Raw genomic sequence first — 20,555 nt, forward strand, 5'->3', positions numbered from 1 at the left:
TCCCTGGGAGATGTTTCAGAAGATCTCGTGCCTGGAGGAGCGGCATGGTTTACAGTAATAGCACGCAGAAGCAGGGTGGTCTTAGCAAGCTGGTAGTTTGCAGAACCAGCAGGCAAAATGCAATATATTCTGCAAAAGAAGGGGTTTCAGGTGTGCTAGACACCTTCAGAAATGCAGGTGAGCTGAGCAAGGTAGCATGATGCTCGCCTTTGCAGGAAGTATCAGCAGAGGTTAAAGATGTTTGTTCGATGAATAAGCCTTCAGTCTGCACATACCCGTTGCAGGGGAACGAGAGCTGCGCCTGGGCTCTGCTCCCCGAGGAGCTCTTCATCCCACTGCCTGCTGTGGTGTAGTTTCTGCATTCCGACCACTGCCTGGACCTGCCTTGGAAAACGCTGGCATTTGAGGCAGCTGCAATCGCACACGGTGCTAAGGAACGGAAAGAAATCTGTCAGAAAAGCAAAACGCCATTCTGCTGTTAAACACAGCCAGAGTTTCTCATTTACAGGACCCCTGCTTTATATCTTCAGTGTGATGTTTGTACCACGCTAAGGAAAAATGTGTCCCTGGGATTAAAACAAGGTGATCTATCATCTCTTCCTTCATAGTGGAAAAACAAAGCAGATGAGGCAAGGAAATGAGATCTCAAGTGAATTGAGAGCTGGGGATTAGAAGACGGGACGTGGAGTTCAAGTTCTACCCTGACAACCTATTGAAAACGTGACTCAGTTTCCCTATTAGTGCAGGGGGGATAACAATGAACCACGGAACTGATTAGTCAATCTGAAGAATATAAAGAGGGTTGCTGCGAGCTCTAATCAAACGACTCTCTTAGCGTAAACACAAAGCAGATTACACAAGTCTGTAAATTGTAGCAGGCGTTTGGGACTCAGCCTTGCGAGTTCTCATGCCTGCAAGCTTTTTGCATTTCCTTATATGTGTAAAAGCAGCGTAGCATGAAGCAGGCAGTAAACGAGAGATGCTCCCTGGCTTCGGTAAAAAGAATGGGTATGGTGAGCCGTGGGAGCCCTGGGTTACTGTAGGGTTAGGTGGAGGATCACTTGGGCAGCAGCTTTTGGAATAACGGGGAAAAATTTGGTCCGGTAATGTGGATAAGGACCAGTCTCGATACGTCCGCTTTGGAAGTGCTTCTGTGGGGATGACTGGCTTAACGAATGTTGTCAACCTCCCTGAAAAGGAAAACGTTATACACCAAAAGCCAGCCAGCTTGCAGAGGCAAAAATATCTACAATTGTATCTGAGGAGGATTTGATGTTTTTAAAACCAAACTAAACCCGCAGCATTTTGAATTTTCAGCAACCGCAACAGTGACAAAAGGGCCATCCAGCTGATCTGGAGTCTCTGTTTACCATAGCAGCAGCTCTCCCCAGCCTGCAACTGTCTCAGAAAAATGCCAGTATCTATGTTTTAATCACTGTATTTAGCCATGACAGTCACCCAAACAGCAGGCTCTGCTGTTCCACTCCAAAGAACACTTTTTGTACTCTGCTTTCAGGATAGGGGCTGCTTTTTATAGCTGTTCTTTGACTAGGAAATAAACCCTGGGGGAGACTACTACCTCATTTCTCTTCCCCAAACATCCTGCCCTGGATTTACCAGCAATCTCGTGTGGCACGTTTCACCTTCTGTTAATCAACTACGATTCAGCATTATCTGATGCAGGAATCGAGGGAAGGTCAGTCTGATAACAGCTTCTGTCGGAAGATAGATGGCTTCTCTTTGAGTCCTGTATCTGGGGATTGAGAGACCTGAGCTCGTCTACCCAGCATTGCTGCTGCATTGCTGTGGTATTACCTAGGCTTTTTTGGGGTGTTAGTATAATTTTGAGGATACTGTAGAGCTACCTCAGCAAAATCCACTCCTAGCCTTTAATAAAAGTAGCTGCAGAGGTGCAGGGAATAATCATGCTCAAGTCATTTGTGGTCTCTCCAATATCTTTAATTTGCTGTTTTATTAAAAGAAGTGGGCAGGATAATTTGATAGTTTTATTTAGGTGTAGTGGTACCCGTGGGTTTAGAGCCGTCTTTTTCTTCCAGCCTAAAGAAGTCATTGCTCCATAAAGCTTCATAATTTCTGTCTGTTGTCAAGTTCACGGTCAGCCTGCCTGTCTTTCCGCTGTGAAATATGAAGGACTTTCTGCATCTCAATAGACCTACCGGGGATGGAAGCAGCAGTGGTTCCTGTCTCCCTTCCCTCACCGAATTGCAATAGGCCTTGCTCTGCCTTTCAGACGGTTCCTCTGGATATTGCCCATTAACCTTTCCCTGAGACCTTGAAAATGAAGACTTGCTTTTCTACTGGTTACTGTGCCACCCTGTAACTGCCACTTTTCAACACTTCAGAAGGAATTTATTTTATTTTTAACATTTTTTTTTCACTGTTTATAATAACAGTCATGACCTTGGAGTCAGCAATTTCCTGGGAGTTAATGACCAGCCTGACTGAGATTACCTCCTCAGCTGCCGCGGTAACTGCTCAGCACCTGATCCTGCCAGACTTCCACGTGTAACCTTCCTTGGAAGTTGGGAGGCATCCAGCGGGTCACCTGATGGGAAATGGCCTTTGTGCCTGGCATTATGCCTTAAATATTCCCTGTGGGCTCGTCACCCAGGTGGGAAGCTCCACGTGCAGCGGGATGTGCTGTCCAAAGCTTGGATTCATGGGGCTGGCGTTAACAGCACGGCAGGTCGCAGAGTAGTGTCTCATTTTGTTCTCCTTCCCGTAAGGATGCAGAGAGCACTGTCCTACCCTCTCCCCCCTCTACATTCCTACCCCAGGCCCGTCTGACACACATGCAGAGCAGAAGGAAAGGGAGGTGCGTTTTGCAAACAAATGAAGAAGGTAAATGGGATGCCAGTATTGACATCATCGTGTTATTGATGCCATCTAAAGCAGGTTGCAGCAGCTGGAGGATGGATGTAACCAGACGGCACGCCGTGTACCAGGCAATAAGGGGAAATTATGGATAGCTTTGGAGCTGAATGAGTAACTCTCCACAAGATCTGCTTCAGCTTGCTCCAACAGTAAGTGACATGAGTTTAATTGGCTATAACAGGACCTCGCTTAGTAGCAGGCTGGTGGATTTGTGTTACTTAATGCCTTCAGCTGGGGCTCCAACACTTAGGGCACAGAGGGGGGCTCTGAGCACAGGACTCGGAGGCGGCAGTTCCCAGGCTTGGCTCCGACACTTACTGTCACCGTGGGAATTTTCTACACTCGCTTCCCGCCCCCCTGTACAAAAAAGATGACAACTCTAGCCTAAATCACAAGCAGGTCCTGATGGTGACTTACAGATTAGCTTCGAGTGCTGTGAAGATTAACTGGGATTTTTCAAAGCGCTGGGCTCTGTCCTAATTCGGCTTTTTTGGAGTTCGCTGTTCTCCCTGAACAGGTTATGGGCTGTACAGCCCCGGCTTCCTGGGACAGCTGCCCTCAGAGTGCAAAACCCCAGCTGTGTGTGCTTTCACTTAGGCTCATTAAGTATTTCCAGCCACACCTTGATGAAGTCAACCCTTAGTGATGCACCCTTTTAAAAAGATGATTTTTTTAAACGAATAATTTTATAATGAAACATGAAAACACAGTGCTTTGGGGTTTGCTAAAATGGGAGTAGAAGAGAACTTTTTCCTATTTGAGAAACATAGCAGGTGAGAATGGCCGTGAATTATGAACACTTGTGCTTGAGGTGCCTTCCCTCTGAGGCTCTCCTAACACCGTAGAAAGGTGGGTATGATGTTTTACCCATGTTTTGTAGGGAAGGCGGGGGGCCGCTGCAGGCGGCGATGAGCACTGACTCATTGCGCATCTCAAACTTGGAATCCGGATTTCCCAGAGCGGTTTCCTGCTTTAAGCAGCAATATCTGAACGGTGTCACCGAGTTTATCCTCGACGCCCCTTCTTCTGGTGATGCTGCGCAGCATTGCGCGTACAGTGAAACAGCTGGACGCTCCTAGAGGAAAAATCAGCACCTTGCCGGGGCACAGAAGAGTTGGACGGTCGGTGGCGTGTATTTTCCGTAGATGTTTGGTGTTCAGGTGGTGTCGGTGCCTTGAGGGTTCCCTGGCTGGTCATGCGCAGGCGGTGACTGCCCCTCTCGCCTTGCCAGGAGCGAGCAGCACCCCACCAGCCGCTTTATGATCTCTTTGCACCCAAAATTTATCCCAGGGAAGGGTGCAGCGGGCGGGGAGCGGGTCACCCCCCAGCACCCCCCTCCCCGCTTCCCGCAGAAGCTGCGTGTGCCATCACCGCAGCGCCTCGTCTTTGTCCCCTAAGACACCCGCACCGGTCGCGGGGCGCCTCCAGCCGCACGTACCCCCCCGGCGGCCTCCCCCGGGACCCGCCGGGCCCAGACCCCTCCCGCCCCGCGGCTCGGCGGGCGGAGCCGCCCCGCTCCGCCCCGCCCCGCCCCGCCCCGCCGCTCCCGGCCCGGCCCGGCCCGGGGAGCCGGTGCCCAGCGCGGGCCGCCGCTCGGAGCCCAGCCGCGCCCCGCGGGGCAGCCCGCCGGCAGCATGCCGCTCGCCCAGCTGGCCGAGCCCTGGCCCAACATGGAGCTGGTGCATCTGGACACGGAGGTGAGCGGGGCACCGCGAGGCGGGCGCGGGGGTGGGGGTCCTCCCCGCCGAACAAAGGAGCGCCCGGCCCGGCCCCCCCCCCCCCCCTCCCCCGGCGGGACCCTCCCGGCTGCGGGTGCTGCCGTCACCCGCGCCCCGTGCGGCTCCCGGGGGGTCGCAGCCGCTCCGGGGCTCGGTGTGTGCGCGGCGGGGGCTCCGCCGGTGCGGGGCTGGGGCGGCGGGGGCTTCCCGGCCCCGCTGCTGCCCTTGCGGGCTTCGGTTATTCAGGGAGCGTGAGCAGCGTGCTCCGACATCTCCTCCCAGCCACCGAGAGCGGTCCCCACGGGAGGCCCAGGGAATAAACGTCTCGGCTTTGGGGTCTTTCTCCCGCAGCCTTCCTCGCTGTCCGCCCCCCAGCCCCTCTCCCAGGCCCGTGTTTCAAACTCCGGTCACGGTCCTGGGTCACTTTGCTGGATGTCTGCTCTTCCCTCCTGCTTTCCTCTTTTCCTTCTAATTAAGACCGCCAGGCCAGATGTGCAGGAGGGTGCGCAACATCTGTCCACATCTGCGGGCTTGCATCACAGCCATTTCGGAATAAAGGGACAGCTCGTAGCGGTTTTCACCCGTGGCGGAGCAGCCAGCTGAGGCACTGCACGCCGGCACTCTTCAGTTAAACATCTTCCCATCCAAATTGGAACTAGCAGCTCTCCTGGAGAAAGCAGAGGGATGGTGGGGGGTTTGTCCCAGGTATTTACTCAGACTGTGGTGCTTTCCCATCGTTTTGGTGGGATTCGATCCTGTCACCCTCCTCTATCGTGCCTAGGGATGTCGCGACGGTTAATCGGTCAGATCTGCTCGTTCCTATTTAAAATTGCCTCTTAAGAGATCTCTGCCTTGAGCGGAGGCAGCGTTTCACCACTGCTGCAACGACAGCAGGGCGGTCTGCTGGCGATGGGAGGTGAGGTCTGCTGGCGATGGGAGGTGAGGTTGCCTCATTTTCATCGGCCAGATACGGCACGGCTTCGCCGAGAGCCCCCCCGGCGCGGGTTGGGTGCTGCGTGGAGGGTCTGCCTGTGCTGTGGGCGCAAAGGTGCGGGTACATCCTGAGGTGGGTTAAGAGCATGTTCTCTGAAGCATCGCTTGAGTCATGAGGATGGGTTTGTGCTCCAAGGTGGGAGAGGAGGGAAGTCCTCCGGCAACTCGATCGTGATTCCTGAAACCACATCGTGCCCCCAGAGCCAGGGCGTAGGTTATTGCTGGGAGACAGGGCTTTTTATTTACGGTTTCTCTCTTCCTAAATACGAAGATAGCCTGAAAAGCCAGAAAACGCAACTGGGCTCGGAATGGGAGGAAACTAATGCCGGTGCCCAGGGCGGTGAATGCCGTGGGTGAGATTCGTTTACTGCTTAATCCCAGGTCTCCCAGGTGCCAGGCAGGCGCTGTGTCAGCATCACGGGATCTCTTCCAAGCGGAAACGGCCGGGGGGGTCCGGTGTATTTGTCAGCCTGAGTCAGCTGCGAAGATTATGGCAGCAGCAAGGACTGTTTTCCCCATTGCATTAGTAACGGGTGTGTTAATTGTAAACTGAAAGCGGAGGGCCTGCCTCCGGCTTCTGAGCTATCCCCTTCCCCCTCTCACCTCGGCCGGAGCTCGAGGTCGGGGTCAGGAGCCGCTTGCAGGTGATGTTTCTGCAAGTCAGTCTTTCTACATCTCAGGATCACAAGTGGGACGTTGGCAATTTACCTCCCTTTGTTTTAAGGTGACCGAGTAAGTGCACTTGATTCCAGTGAGGAAAATAATACAGATGTTCTTCACCTCTAAACCTGGCTGCTGTCTCCAGGGCCAGATGTTAGAGGGTTCCCTGAGATCCAGCAGCGTGTCTGCAAACAGCAGAGAGGAACTAGGGCTCGGGGGGAGTTTTGTACCTTGAGAGGTTAAAAATCACCAAGGGTAGGGGCCCAAGGAGAAAGTTTTCGCCTCTGCTGGGCAAGGTGGCACCACTGAGAAAACCCAGGAGACTTTTCTGGAACGCCAGTTACGTAAATTGCCCTGGGATCGCTGCCATCCAGGTTAGAAACTGGCTTCCTCCAACCTTTGCTTTCTGAGTCATGGAGCAGAGGTGCTGTCACCGCGCTGGTGGAGGCATCGGTCCTGTTGTTAAGGGATTCGGGGTTTTTCCACTGCGCTCCGGGAGCGTTGGCTGTCTGCTGCTGGGGATGGGTCACGGCTGGTGCCCCTTGTCGCAGCCCGCCGGAGCTCAGCCTGGAGCTGTGCCGGGGAGTCGCATGGGAGTGGGAGCTTGAACTGATCCCCCGCAGGAGACAAGTCCCTCTGTCCTGGGGAATGAGCTACCTTCATAATACTTCTTCCTCCCTCCCCCGCCCCGTTCTCTCTGCTGCTTATATTATTCAGAATGTTGCTTATGTAGTAGAAAAATCTGTCTGGGGCAGAGTACAAGCAATAAAGAGTGGAGCTGAATGACTTCATCACCATAGCGATGGATACTGTCATCAGGGCTATGCTTTTCTTTAAACTCTTGTCTTGTTGCACAAACATACAGCAACACAACTGACAGGGGATTACGCCAAACCCAACCACTTCAAGCTAATGATTTTGGCCTGTATATGTGTATCATCCTTTATTGAGCAGGAGCTATTCATGAATAACTATCTTTTTCAAGCATCTTAGCTGAACAATGCATAAAACAATGATCAAAAGATAGGGGAGGAAGCCGAGCAACTTTTGTCTCTGATATGCTTTGTGCATAGACTCCTCAGTCTGTTTGGGCTACGTGAGTTCTTTCGGAGGTCTTTATTTTTGCAGAATCATTTCCTTTCTGTGAACTGCGATAGGCAAGATCCATAAATTCCACTTAATAATAATAAAATGCCTTGCTCTTCTGTCAAACTAGCAGAAGCTCTGGGGTGAAGGGTTTCTTCCCCCACTTCTTCCTGCTGGAATGCTTCACGGTTCATCGAAGTTGGGTGAAAGATCTCTGGGTACCTGGTGCCCTTGTTGTGTTGTGTATGGGCGTCTCAAAAGTGACTAGTGAAAACCTAGAGGTCCAGAAATAGCAGCAAGATGCTTTTCTAAGCAGAGCTGTCGATAATCTGGGATAACTTGTGCCGATGGTGCCAACTATAGCGCTCAGCCCTTGATGGCAGCGGGAGGGAGCACAGTCTCACGCGGTCCTACCAGGGGTGCGACTCGTCCTGGTTGCAGATCAGAGCGGAGCTGGCCTGTTCTGTAAATTGCTCCCTGTGCTGTGGATTATGTGGAATTAAAGGGATTTAAAATGCAAGATGTCCTAAGATAAATATCTCCCAAGTTCAGCCAGGCTGGCAGTTGTGTAACTGAGTGCACTTGTTTTCCAGTATACTTTTCTGTGTGCTATTAAGAGAAGTTGTTAGAGCAGCATGTGTGCAGAAGGGCTTTTGCGTTACTTCTCAGGCAGTTTCAGCTGTCGCTCGCCCGAAGGTGCCCTCGCTGCCAGGCTGCCGCTCCACGTGCCCGTCGGATTAGCTCTGTAATCCCTGTTTCCGCTCGTACCCGAGCAGGCCTGGCTGGAAAGCTGCTGGACCCCCGTGAGGCTCATGCCACTGCCTTCTTGGTAGCCCAAGCCCTGCTCTGCCACCGTCTGCATCAGCTCCTTACTGCCCTGGGCACCCAAGGGAAGGAGCTGTGCCTCCCTCCTGCAGCAGGTATTGCCTGGTTGCTGCCTGCGGGGAGATCTTCGGGGTTGCTCTCGGAGTAGGACGTTCAGGAGGCTCCTTTCCAACCCCGAGAACAATGTGCTGTAAGAGGGTATCTGCCACGGAGGCAAACACACATGCACTCGCTAACAGCGTGGTATGCCGGGGGAGTACAGAAATAAAGCGTTTTAAAGAGACAAATGTCAAACAAGAAACCCACAAACTATTTCAGCTCTACTTACGACATGGTGAATGGCTGTATTTTATCTCGGGAGGTGATGAGTCTGTAGCTGTGAGTGTGTTTCCATCTTGGACACTTACAAATGGCTCTTGAATTCCATATGAGGGAATAAGGACTGGTTTTGCTCTGGGGTAGAAGGAAAGCGCTTGGCTCTAAATACTGCAATTCTCTCCTTGCACGTCTGCCTTATGTCAGCTTGAGAAAGTGACTTCCATCAGGAGCTTCATCCCTCTAAGACCATGGACCTACCTGCCCAGGAAACCTCCCTGGTATGGACACTGTTCTCTTTCTTTCCACATCCCTTCCATCCCCAGGTAGGATGGATTTCTGTCAACAGCAGTGTGTAGGACAAGTGTTCCTCGGGGTAGGGAGCTGATGAAACACCGCACTCAAAAGGTCTGGCAGGTCCGGAGGTAGCACCCGGTGTCTCCTAGCTTATCCGTGAAGCTGAAGGGTTGGACGGACCCTGTATTCACTCGCCGTGTGCCAGTCTTCCCAGGGGAATAAAAGAGCTTGTCCCGTGCATCAACTCATCCTTCTCCTGACACGTGCCTTGTAGATCTGTTCACCAGACCACGAGCCAGGCACTGCTTCCCTCTGTCCGACACGGAAATTCTACTTCTTAAGATGTTTTAGACATAAACAGCCCTCCCCGAGCCATGGTTTTGATTAGCAGCGAGTTAGGAATTGCTGATCAGTGACAGCTGAGCCAGTAAACATAAGCATGTTTCCAAGTCTGGTTATCTTGAGAGCAGCGTCTCCCCCCTCTTTGTGGAGGCTATACATAAACACAAAATCTTACTTCACTTCTCAGCTATTCTTTGTGCTAATGGCACCAGGAGCTCCGTGTAAACATCAGGGCAACGTTCCTCTGGAAGAACTTGGCTTGTGTGGTAGTGCTATTGCTTTTTTCAGTCATTGGCTGAAAATACTTGGGGACTTAAGCCCAGTTTAAGTTGGCACTAAGGTGAGCTATGGAGCTCGGAGAGGATCCATATAAATGTAAATATTGCAGGGCCAGCGTCAGGCCAAGAGGGAGGTGGTCTTCTCCCCGGCTGGTGTGGTGGTACTCCACGTCGTGGTAGGACTAAGCTGTTCTGTGAGGTGCTGCAGGCAGCGCAGGTTGGGCTGAGGTGGGAGCGGAGAGACCTAAATATGAAGATATATGGAGACTCTGGACTACGGTCCATGGATCTGAAGTATCTGAAAACTAAACTTGTGCTTAAATTTAGCTCTTTAGCGTTACGCCTTTTTATTGTGAGCTAGCTGCAAGCAGGTAGCCAAGTGGTTTAAAACCGGCCGTGACCACCTCCTATGGGAAGCAGAAGAGTGTGAACCTGGAAGCACCCGTTGAATGTTGTAGAAAGCGAGTGCAGCATTAGGGGCAGGTTTTCTCAGCAGCCCCAAAGCTCTCTCAAGATCAACAATTGCAAGTTTTGCTTTGTATCAAAAAAAAAAAAGTAAGTTAAATTTGGCTCAAGGGCGAGAAGGGGATAGTGTAGTCCTAAGACAGATGTCAGGTTGATCTCCCCTTGCTTCTCCGGGGAAGGAGCTAGCTTTGTTTGTTGGATTCCCGAAAGACTGTAAAACTCAGGCATTCAGCTAAGAATCTGAGGCTGAAATACAATTGCATCGTACCTCTTCTCTTGGACCATAACATCTAAAGAGAAGTGAATAAATTTGCCCCATTCTTTCAAAGAAAGAGGACTTCCATGAATTTTTTGAGCCTGAGACCGTAGTGCAAATAGACGTCAAAGCAAAACCTTCTTGCCCTTGTTTTTCTCCACAGTCTGCAGAAAACCTTTTGTACGTGCTTATCCTGCTCTTGAGTATCTACACCTAATTAAATCCCACCCACTTCTGCTCCCGCTGGCTTCTCCAGGCACGGTGCTGTGCCCAACCTGACACGTCTCTGGTTCAGCGCTCAGTGTGACTGGCTGATGCCACTCCGGGCGGTTCAGGTCACCCGCTGTGACTTTGTACAGCGCTCCAGCAGCAGAAGCTGGACTCGCAGGCCAGAGGTGGCCTGGAGCCAAGCAGGTGGTGCGGATTTCCTGCAGCGGTATCAGCTGCGATAGGGTAATAAATAACTGATAAATGTTCGTATTACAGCCAGCGTCACGGCAAAATGGCTGTAAACTGCAATCTAGCACTGTGCTTTCCCCTCTTCAGCTGATCTCCCCTGCTTGCTTCTTCCAGTAGTCCCAGAGACGCAGTGGAGGGGGTAGCCACGACGTGGGTGCGGGACGGGTGGGACGGTGCGGGAGGGGTGGGATGGTGCGGCTGCACGGCCGCGTCTCTAGAGCGGTTTCTGCAGCAGTGCTGCCGAGGGTGGGACTCCTGCACCCGCCGCCCCGGGGATCCACGCCTGAGGAGTGCAGGGGTGCCGTTCGCCCCACAAGCGATGGTCGGTATATAAGCAGCCCTGATTTTATTTGGGGGAAGTGTGGAGACGCTCTCTGGACAAGAGCCTTTTTTTTTTTAAACAAGTTTTTTCTCCTTGACAGATAGTATCCCCTTGGTGTATGGGGAGTGTTCAACCGTCTTGTACCATGTCCAAAAGTGGCATCCTCCCCTGTTTGTCCTGCACGAAAGGCTCTCAAAGCCAACAGCCTTTCCGAGGGGGTGTAAGGAGAGGTCCCGTGCCTGGCGTGTGCTAATGGCAGGTTCTCTTCCTTTGCAGAATGGGCAGGCTGCTCCAGAAGAAGGTGGGAATCCTCCATCCAAGGTAAAAATGCTCTGGGGTTACGTCTTTAAGTCATCCCTCTGAGCTGCGTGTGGGGTGTGAGCTGACTTGGGGAATGGGGTGGGGACGGGTATTTTTAAATCCTGTAAGCTGCTGCTTTGTAATCTGGATGAGTGCATGTGGGAGTGTAAGGGACAGGAGCAGGGGAAGAGAAAAGATAAACCCTCTTTTTTCCTGTCCCTTTGGTCATCCAAACACAGCTGGAAAGTTTCCCAAAGGGCCTCCTCACTCCAGCACACAGGAGGTGGACTGGAGGCCATAGCAGAGGGCCAGAAGCGAGAATCCCTGGGGTGTTTCAGTGCCGTGTTTACACCCTTCTCAGTGTTGTGATCTTGCCAGACGGGATGAGAAGTACAAGAGTATTTGATGGTTTTGGCACAGCTGCCCTTGCTGAGCGGCTGGTATCTGTTTATTCTTGAGCCGCAGTGGGGTTGGGAGAAGCTCCACTTCTGTCAAGTTGCCCTCTGCGTCCCCGTTAACATCAGCAGGGAACGGTAGAGGGAACTGAGCTGCTGTCATCCATGTTTTGGGCAAGGGTCTTAATCTGCTAGACCTTCTTCAGACACCTAAAGCTCTTCCTGCTCCGCACACGAGCAGCGTGATGTTGAAGGACTTGATTCCTCTGATGTGAGCCCTCTCCAAGTACGAGACCGAGGACCGATGTTGTTCATTTCCTAATTGCGCCCGTACTTCTCTGTCCTGCAAGACACTGTGCAGGGCAGAAGAGCCATATCAGTGCCTTGAAATCATAAGCCTTTCAGGATTTCCTTTTCTGATACGTACATGCTGTAGTGACATTCTTCACAGTTATATGTTTGATTTGGCTTGGGAGACCTTGCTGAATGAGTTGTCAAGAGTTTGTCCTGTGCCTTACCTTCAGTGAGTGCCCTGTAGCAGTTTCTCTCTCTGAATCATCATCGTGCTAAAGGCCATGGGGACTTACTGTATTGTTTTCCCAGTTGGTTACTGTTGTATTTATAGTAAAAGAAATTTAAACCTAAAACCCAACTGTCTACTTTTCAGCCAGTTCTTTTCCAGGAACTTACACTGGACTTCTAGCATTGCCATTGCATCTCAACTACCTGTTCTGCATTTCTGTCCCAGTTGCTGGACTGGCACTGTTCCAGTGGCCTGCAGAGAAATCTGGCGTGGGTCAGATGAACTCGGGTCAATGAGACTGTGCACTTCCCTCCCCGAGAATAGGGGTTTTACAGTTCTTCACTGTGCCTGCATCTCTGGCACGGGGGAAAAAAATAATCTCTCTCTTCTGGTTGGATTCCAGCTGGGCTTGTAAGACTTGAGACTTTGCCTCTTTCATCTTCAAACACTTGGCTAAACTGCCCTCCCGTAAAAGCAGCTGAAGGGTGTTGCTTTCAAAATAATGAAGATTTTTTTTCTTTGAAGGACATCCCTGGGACAAACCCTGGCTGATTCCATCTGTCGATGCAGCCCCACAGAAAGATCATGCGACAGAGGCCAAAAAGCACTCGGGGTTCTCGTTGCTGCTCTGTGTCTGTCCCTCTGTGGGACAGGGACATGAAGTCCCCACTGCAGCTGGGGAGCTGGAGCAGAGCAGCAGGCAAGTTGTCCAACACCCCACAGCAGGGAAACCGCAAGGGCCCTGTGCTGCGTGCAGGTGTCCTGCTTTCCGCTTTTGCAAGGCACCGTGGCCAAAACACCTGTGAGCAGTGTCCGACAATCCCATTTTCGGTAACCTTTGAACACGTGAAGCCATGCTACGTGCTCCTGAAATAACCTCGGTTGCATTTTCCAAGTTTGTACAAGGTACGTTTCCTACCAGCACAGACAAATGAAATCCCTCCTGTAAACACATACCTTCAACTTCAGGGCAGACTCTGGCACTCTGAACCGGCTGTGATGCTGCAGAGGGGAGCAGCAGGCAGCACACTCAGTATCTATGTCTTTTTCTGTTCATTTGGGGATAGACCTTGTCAGCAGCAGCCTCTGGCACTGGCTGTACCTACAACAAGGACTAAAGAAGGAGAAGTAAGCGGCGGTAAACATCTGAGGTTGGCTGTTCTCAAGTTGAAGGTTGCTCAGGATCCCTCCCGTGCCCTTCTGTTCTAGCTGTGTGCGGAGAGCTGTAAGGCAAGAGGCACCTTTATTCTAGGCTTGTACTTGCTCTCCTTTTGCGGCTAATTCTGTGATCTCTTCTAAAAATAGCCCGAAGCAGCGACAGCGGCGATTACTCAGCACCCACGCAGAAGTGCCGTCGCTCCCCCTGTCCCCGTAAGTAAGATGCTGCCAGAAGTACAATCGTTATTTGCCTGGGCAATAACCGAAGACACTTTGCAAAGGAGGAAATCCAAGAGTTCCTCAAAAGAGTTGGGAACTTTGGAGCTGCCAGCACGAGACTGATGCAGTGTAACGCCTCCGTCATCATCTCACCTGCTGTTGTTGCACATTGGGGTCTTTGGGCATGAAACGGTCACCGCAGAGGTAGCGAGGGGATGTTTTGGGCCAGGCTGGCTGGGATCTGGTACTTTCTAGCTGCCTTTGTAGCTCCAACTCAGCTTCCTACCGAGGACAGCTGGTGCATTTCACAACTTCTTGTGGCTTTTATTCCTGTGCGGATTCCCACCTTTCAAGAACAATTGTGGTACACAAGTCCCTGCAAGCATCGTACCTCGGTGTGTTTATCTGAGTACCTTGGAAATGCCTGCAAGATCCTACAGGTTGGGCAGAGAGCTGTCTGGAGCATCTGCCTCCATTCGCATGGGCGCAGGGAAAGCAGCCTGGGTCTGCAGTCAAGGCCATCCCAACAGCATTCCAGCTCTGTGGCCATAAGGAATTCCAAGCCAAACCCTCTCCTGACAGCGAGCACAAGCCTAGATTGCTCATGTCCAAATCCTTGCCTATCTGGATATTCCCAGTGTGTCCTTACTGTAAGAGTTTGCAATCTGCCAGGCAATCCTGGCCACAGCCCTAAAACCAAATTGCTAACCCAACGCGGCGTTGAACAGCAGCCTTTGGCAAAGATAGGTACAAGGATGGCTTTTTTGTTTTCCTCTCTTCTTTGGTGGTGGTGTTTGAGCCTGTTTAAATTTGATGTTGGCTTTAGGATAGCAGCAGCGCAGTTGGTGCAAGGTTTCAGTGCAGTGTCTGCAGGATGCTGAACAGAAGAGCTGCTCTTTCACATTCGTATTGGTGGTAGAGGAGCAGGACCGCTGCTTACAGAGCAGGACTGCTATCCTGATATCCTCTGCATTTCAGGGCTCAGGGCTTGCTTTCTTCCTGTTCTGCCTGTTTCCTTTGACACAGCCTGGGCTGACACTGCGAGAAGCATCTCCTGCGACAGCCTTGGGTTAACCTCAGCTGCGTCTCTGCGCTGGTCAGGAGCAGAACGGGGGGTCTCTTGCCTTGCTCTCAAAAGCTCCTCTGCCCCAGGGGCTAATCGGCAGTGCTGTGCATTGGTCTCTAGGTGCTAAACCTCATTCTCTCCTACGTTCTTTAGGTTTTAATTGTCAGGTAGGCTGAAGATTGGTCCTTGTTCAGCTGGGGAACGGCAACAGAGGGCTTAAATTCAGTGGAAAAATGGAACCTCTCATAATTGGGGTTTTACAGCCTGCTCTGCAGCCAGCTTGGCTGAGGGGTGAGCTTGTGCTCCCTGAAGGTGCCAAGTGTGAGGAATTATGCATGAAAGTACAACACCCAATTAGTGAAATCACTTCATAATGAAGAGCAGAGGAGTGGATCTGCAGTGCTGAGCGTGCCCACTCTCTCTCTGGAGGTAACGCTGGCGCAGGCTGAGAGTGCTGATCAGCTTGTTCTTGGGTGATAATCACAGTGCACAGTGAAAACTGGGGAAGTGAATAAGCAACCTCTTCCAGCTCTGCTTTGCACCATAAAAGAGACCTTTGAGACCGGAGCAAGGGCTGGCTCTGCTGTGCACACCAGGCAGGAGGTGCCCCACCTGCTTAGGCTGCGACTTGCTGTTAGGCAGCAAACCATAGTGGGATGCAGTAAAGGGGAAAACACGGCTCTTTCCCAGATCTGTATAGCTCCTGCTGATTTATCCTCGTCTCCTGACCAAGTAAAGCTTGCAGAAAGATCTGGCCCCACAGCATCTTCAGCTCAAGGCAGGAACCCTGGACACGGACACTTCTGGCCAGAGAAATACTTGCATCGCCTGCGCTAACATTAGTTTGTGTCGTTCTGGGTGAAACACCCTGTTACAAGGCTTTAGCGATGACAGAGTGCAGTTGCAGTCACGGCTCTGAATTGTAATTCTTTCGGATCAGCTGGAGGAAGGAGGGTTGTAGCCATCTACCTGTGAGAGCTGAGAGACGTGGGGCTGCTCTGTGCCAGCCCTCTGTGTGGTTCAATAGCAGTAGTCTGCTGTTAGATAAAAGGCTGGTTATTTTTGCTAAACTCCTTATGTACCTGCTGAGGTACTTGTGCCCAGCTCTTCCCTCCCGCCTGCAAACTGGACGTAGCCGGAGCAGCTTTCCTGCAGGCTGGACTTCATTGCTGGTGAGGTATCCTGCTCCGACCTCTAGTCATCAACTGGGAATCCTTCATGCTCCTCCAGCGGGATGTAAGAGAGGAAGGCTTTGTGCTGCTCCGTCACGGCATTAGTGCTTGCTCATAGCTCTGTACATCTCTCTCCTTCACCCAGGCCTTGTGCTGTGCCTCTTGCTGTAGGCTTCACAGTCCGGCAGAACATCCATTGACAGTTGTCCTGTCTTTGGAGCTGCATCACTGAGTGGGTAGTCGGAGGGGAAGCTTGAAGCACCTTCTCTTCACAGTGAGGGAGAAAGAAAGTAATCCGAGACCTGCTGGCCACCAAAGGGCAAGTCCTGCGTGCCCACCTAGGGTCCAGGTGATGGAGGGCTCTCGCCGCGTAGGCTGCGTGCTGCCAGCATTGCACGTGAACTCCAGCTCCAGGCTGAGTGCAAACCCTGTTGACAGGAGACACGTCCAGCGGTGTGATCCTCATCACTACTGGACACCGCTCTAATCGCGGCCTCTTAACTTGAAGGGTTTTAAAACAAACAAGTGAAACGCTCTGCTTTGAAACAGGCCTGGGGTGTTTGCACAGCTGCTGCTGTTTTCTGCAAGAACTGGAAAGCTATGGAACGTGGGAAGAGACAGGCACCTCAGCAAATCCCTTCTCTGCCCACTGCCCCTCTTCTGGTGCTTTCAGCCACTCGGCCAAGAGCGCTCCGGCCGGTCTGGTCCCCCAGGGCTGTGCAGGACCTGGGATAACCTGGTGGGAGCAGAACATCTCGAGCATGGCACGGTGCTGCCTGGAAATCTGCCTTCTCTGCACCGCAGGGACTGACTGCAGCTATTGCGGCTCTCTTAACGCTTGGCTTTTTCAGCCTGTCAGTGGTAAAGCTCGTAGTTTAAACTGGCTGCTCCCTGGCTGCTCCGTCTTGTCAGTTGAAATAATCAAGTGGGTTTGTTTTTAATGTAATGCCTGACAGCTGCCTGGCTTGTTCCTGCCAGAGCGTTTGCTCTTCGTCCTTGGCAAGGCCGGGCTATGGTTAACAGCAAGCTTCTGAGCTCTTAAAAAAAAAAAAAAACCCAAATAAATGCCTGTTTGAGGAGCAGAGTCTCTGATGAGCTGCAGACTCTAATGAATAATTGAAGAGGGGTCAGTTTACAGGACTTGCACACGAGGAATGCAGCAGTCTGCAGAGCTGGCGAGCGGCGCTCAAACAGCCCTCACGCATGGCGTGCCGACCCATCAAAACTGCTCCGGTTTCTTCTCTTCCATTTCCATCCCCCTCGTGGGTTAATAGAAACTGCCTCAAGCTCTGTCTCCAGAAAGCCTCTTTTCCTGGGGAAAAAAAAATCTTTTACTGTGTGCTGTACCTGGAGGAAACCTGTGTCATCCACCTCCCCATCAGAGTTAAGAGTTCTTGAGCCTGCAGCAAAGCAAGGGATCCTCCTGCCAGCCCCTCCTCAGCCAGGCTTCTCCCCACTGTCCGAGCTGGGGGGGCAGAGGGCACGGGATTGCTGAAGTCAAGCTCTTTGTGGACCCAGGAGGAAGCGTGAGCGAGGCCAGAGCTCTGTCGGCGCTTCCCCGGAGGGATGGAGGAGCCGCAGGCTCCTCTCTCTGATTGAGGGAAGGTTGGATGGAGACCGGCCGCAGGGGATGGGGTGGTGGCAGCTCCCTCCGTGCCAGGGACAGCAGGCGCTGAAGAGAACCCCGAAGAGCTCAAACCAAAGAACTTCTTCACATTTGATTTTTGAAGGGGTCAGAGTGGGCTTGGGTCTCTGGAGCATGCCACTCCGGCAACTGGGAGCTTTGAGTCCCCTTGGTTGGGTTTGTTGGGGCGTCACTGGCTCCACGGCTGGCTCCTATACCGATCCGGGACTCTCCCTGCACACACAAGCAGTCTCTCTGAAGCTCCTGCAGCTTTACAAGCCTCAGCTTTATTTGGAAGGCAAAGCCTAGTTTTGACACGAGCAGTAAATTCCTTCCATAGCTCCAGGTGAAGCTGCAATAACTGTTTTCCCCCCCTGGTTGCACTGTGCTGCTGGCCAGGGGCTGCCACGGGGCTGGGGGACGCTGGGGACCGTCCCATGGAGCAGCACGATGGCACAGAGAGCACGAGCAGCTCCCATGGGCGCTGTGAGTGTGGGGGGACAAGCAGCGCTTGCAAACCTTGCACGCAGAGAGCTTTGAGCCCCAGCTACCCTCTAAGGTCTCCTGCCTTGCCCGGAGCCCTTCTTCTCCTTCGCCCTTGGGAAAAGCCACTCGCTGTGTGCCGGGGGCTGCCCCGACGGCGTTGCCTCCCAGAAACTCCAGCTGATCTCATTGCAACGATGCTCTGAGGCAAAATGGGTTTCCCAACTGCGGCATGAAATCCGGGTCCTTCCCTCGCCAGTCCTGGAGTGTGCAGCCGGGAAATGTCACCCCTTCGGATATGGAAAATGAGGGTGTTTATCCCTCGTTTGTACTTGAAACCTTGGTCTTGGCAAAGCTTCTGGCGTGGCTCTGGGAATAAGGAACGGACTGCGAACACAATCTTTTTGTGCTCCCGTAAGCACTCTGATACGCGGCGGTATTGATTTCCTCGCCATCGGGGAGGTGTATTTAACCGGACAGCTCGGGCTGGCCTGGTTACAGGTCGGGAATATGCGGTGTCTGCTTACAGAGAGGGGGAGGCGATGGCTCCGCACCGTCACCGCGCCAGCCAGAGAGCACCGGGGCTGGGGTCAGTGGGGGTCTTTGGGGGGGTCACTCCTTTTGTGCAGCAGCACGGGGAGGGGACCCCCGGGGTCTCCGCATGGACAGAGGGGGGGAAAAACCTCCTTAAAATAGCATTTTTCGTATCTTAGGGGAACAGGACAAAACATGTTATTCCCAGTGTCAGGGTGACTGTAATTCCTGTACTGTGATGTTTGGGAAGGGGATGGATAGTGATCTTCACGTTACGGTCCTGTCCCCAGCACACGTGTCGTGGCTGAGCCATGGAGGGGGCGGCCGCTGGCTGCTACCGTATTTTTTACAAGCATTAAATGAAAAATTGTGCTTTGCTATGGCAGGCGCTCGTCCTGTACGCTCTCGCTGGGGTGTTGGTAAGACACAGCTCAGGGTGTGTATTGGATGTGTTTGTTTTTTAACATTGATAAAGTTCAGAGCCACCATGAAAATAAGACGATCGCTTTTCTCTCAATGTATCTCGCACAGAGATCCTTCGTGGATCGTATCCTTCCCACAGGGTGGGAGAGAGCTGAGTTATTCCACGTACCGAAACCTGGTAGGTACCAAGCAAAGGTTTTACCAGGTCCTGAGACCACTTTTCATGTGTCTTGCAACAAGAAAACCGTCGGCAGCATGTGTGCTGTGGGAGGAGTATGGAATTCCTGCGTTCCTGTGATAGAGAATAGTTTCCACATCCCACGATAACTCCAGGGGCAGCAAACACGTCTCGGTTCTCATTGTGAAACCAGTGTTATATTTTATAATTCATTTAGAAAGGGTTTTCATCTTCTGTACCGAAAGTAGCAAAAGTGCATCGTGCCTAGATGGAGGATAGTGCTTTAATGCTGGTTCCTAAGAGTAATATTCTTCATTTAGAAAAGCCTGGGCCATGGTATCCTGGTTTTACCAACACCAAAGCATGGGTTGATCCAAATTGGTGAGAGTGGACCTTTCCTCCTTGCTGGGAAATGTGTGCAGGGGTGCAGGAAGGGGAGGTGGTATCCTCTGCACTTTCTAAATGGAGACTAATTTGTTCTGTGAAAGCTGCGTAATTAAGTAGTTTCCTTATCTCCTGGAAGTTAAAGGTGTTTTCCTCTCTGGCATTTCATTTCACTGGGTGCAAAGTCCTGCCGGCTGTGAGTGCTTCTCTCGCGGCTCCGCGGCACGCTACAGTGGCACAGGAGAGCTATCGGAAAGTCTCAGTGGGATTTGGGAAGATGTTTTGCCTGAGCTTGTATCTTGAGTCCAAACTGCTCATTGTCAGCTGATCCTGGCCAGCTGTGGCTTGTAGTGCCTGGAAAGGGTGGAGAGGTTTATTTTTTTTATTCCTTTTTTTAAAGAAACTTGCAGGATCTGGTGCCAGAATGCCCCTGGAGAGAGCCAGGAGCAGGGAGGAGATCGGGGAGTGCCTGTGCCTGAGCCTCCCTGCTCTCTCCATCCCACAAGGGACCCGAGCTCCCTGGCGTAAAGCAGGTATTTCGGTGCTGCTGGTCAAATGAGTCGGGTAACAGCAGATCAAAAAGGGTACTGTGAAGCAAAAGGACTTGCCTTGCCATGGGAGCTCTGCTTCTGCCTTCTCCCTCCTCCAGCCTCAGGCTTTGCGTGAGAAAACATCTTATCCCTTGATCCGTTCCTAGAGCCCCCCTGTTTTAGGGGTGCTGAATCTTCCCACAGAGGTGTTTATGAAATGGGTGTTTACCAAACGGGTCCTTCTGGCTCTCACCCTCCTGTTTCAGAACAGAAACCACATTTTGGGCATTAAAGATGCTCCGAGTGCCACCTGCTGGAGTGTGCTCGAGGGGGAGCGGTGGCCGGGCAGCCAGCCTGGCAGGGTCCCCGGGGGCTCTCAGCCCCTTTGGGGGTGACACAGCCTGTCCCATGGCTGCAGACACCCGTACCTGTCACCGCTGTCCCACCGCGCTCTGCCGGGAAGTCCCGGGCTCTGTTACTGCTGCTCTCCTGCCCGTTGCCAGAGCGTGCTGGTGTCTGTTTGCGGCCTCTAGCATTTCGCAGTGTCTCCTCCCCGTGACAGCTCCATCCACCTCCACGGAAAGTGATGTGGGGCACTTTCTTGCATACAAGAGGAGTGAACTTGCTGGAGAGAGAAGGGGCCCATGAAAAAGGG

At 52.3% G+C, this 20,555-nt stretch overlaps 1 protein-coding gene across 1 annotated transcript in view; it reads left to right on the forward strand.

Moving 5' to 3' along the window:
* Window positions 1-4,529: 4,529 nt before the first annotated feature.
* Window positions 4,530-20,555, forward strand: part of RPS6KA1 (ribosomal protein S6 kinase A1) — a 39,453-nt gene continuing 23,427 nt past the window's right edge. Inside the window, exons 1-2 of the mRNA XM_059830700.1 lie at window positions 4,530-4,592; window positions 11,188-11,232. Coding sequence (XP_059686683.1) covers window positions 4,530-4,592; window positions 11,188-11,232 — 108 coding nt within the window. The remainder of the gene's footprint in view (window positions 4,593-11,187; window positions 11,233-20,555) is intronic.

This window comes from Gavia stellata, chromosome 29, assembly GCF_030936135.1.
Source record: "Gavia stellata isolate bGavSte3 chromosome 29, bGavSte3.hap2, whole genome shotgun sequence".
In the NCBI taxonomy this organism is placed as follows: Eukaryota; Metazoa; Chordata; class Aves; order Gaviiformes; family Gaviidae; genus Gavia; species Gavia stellata.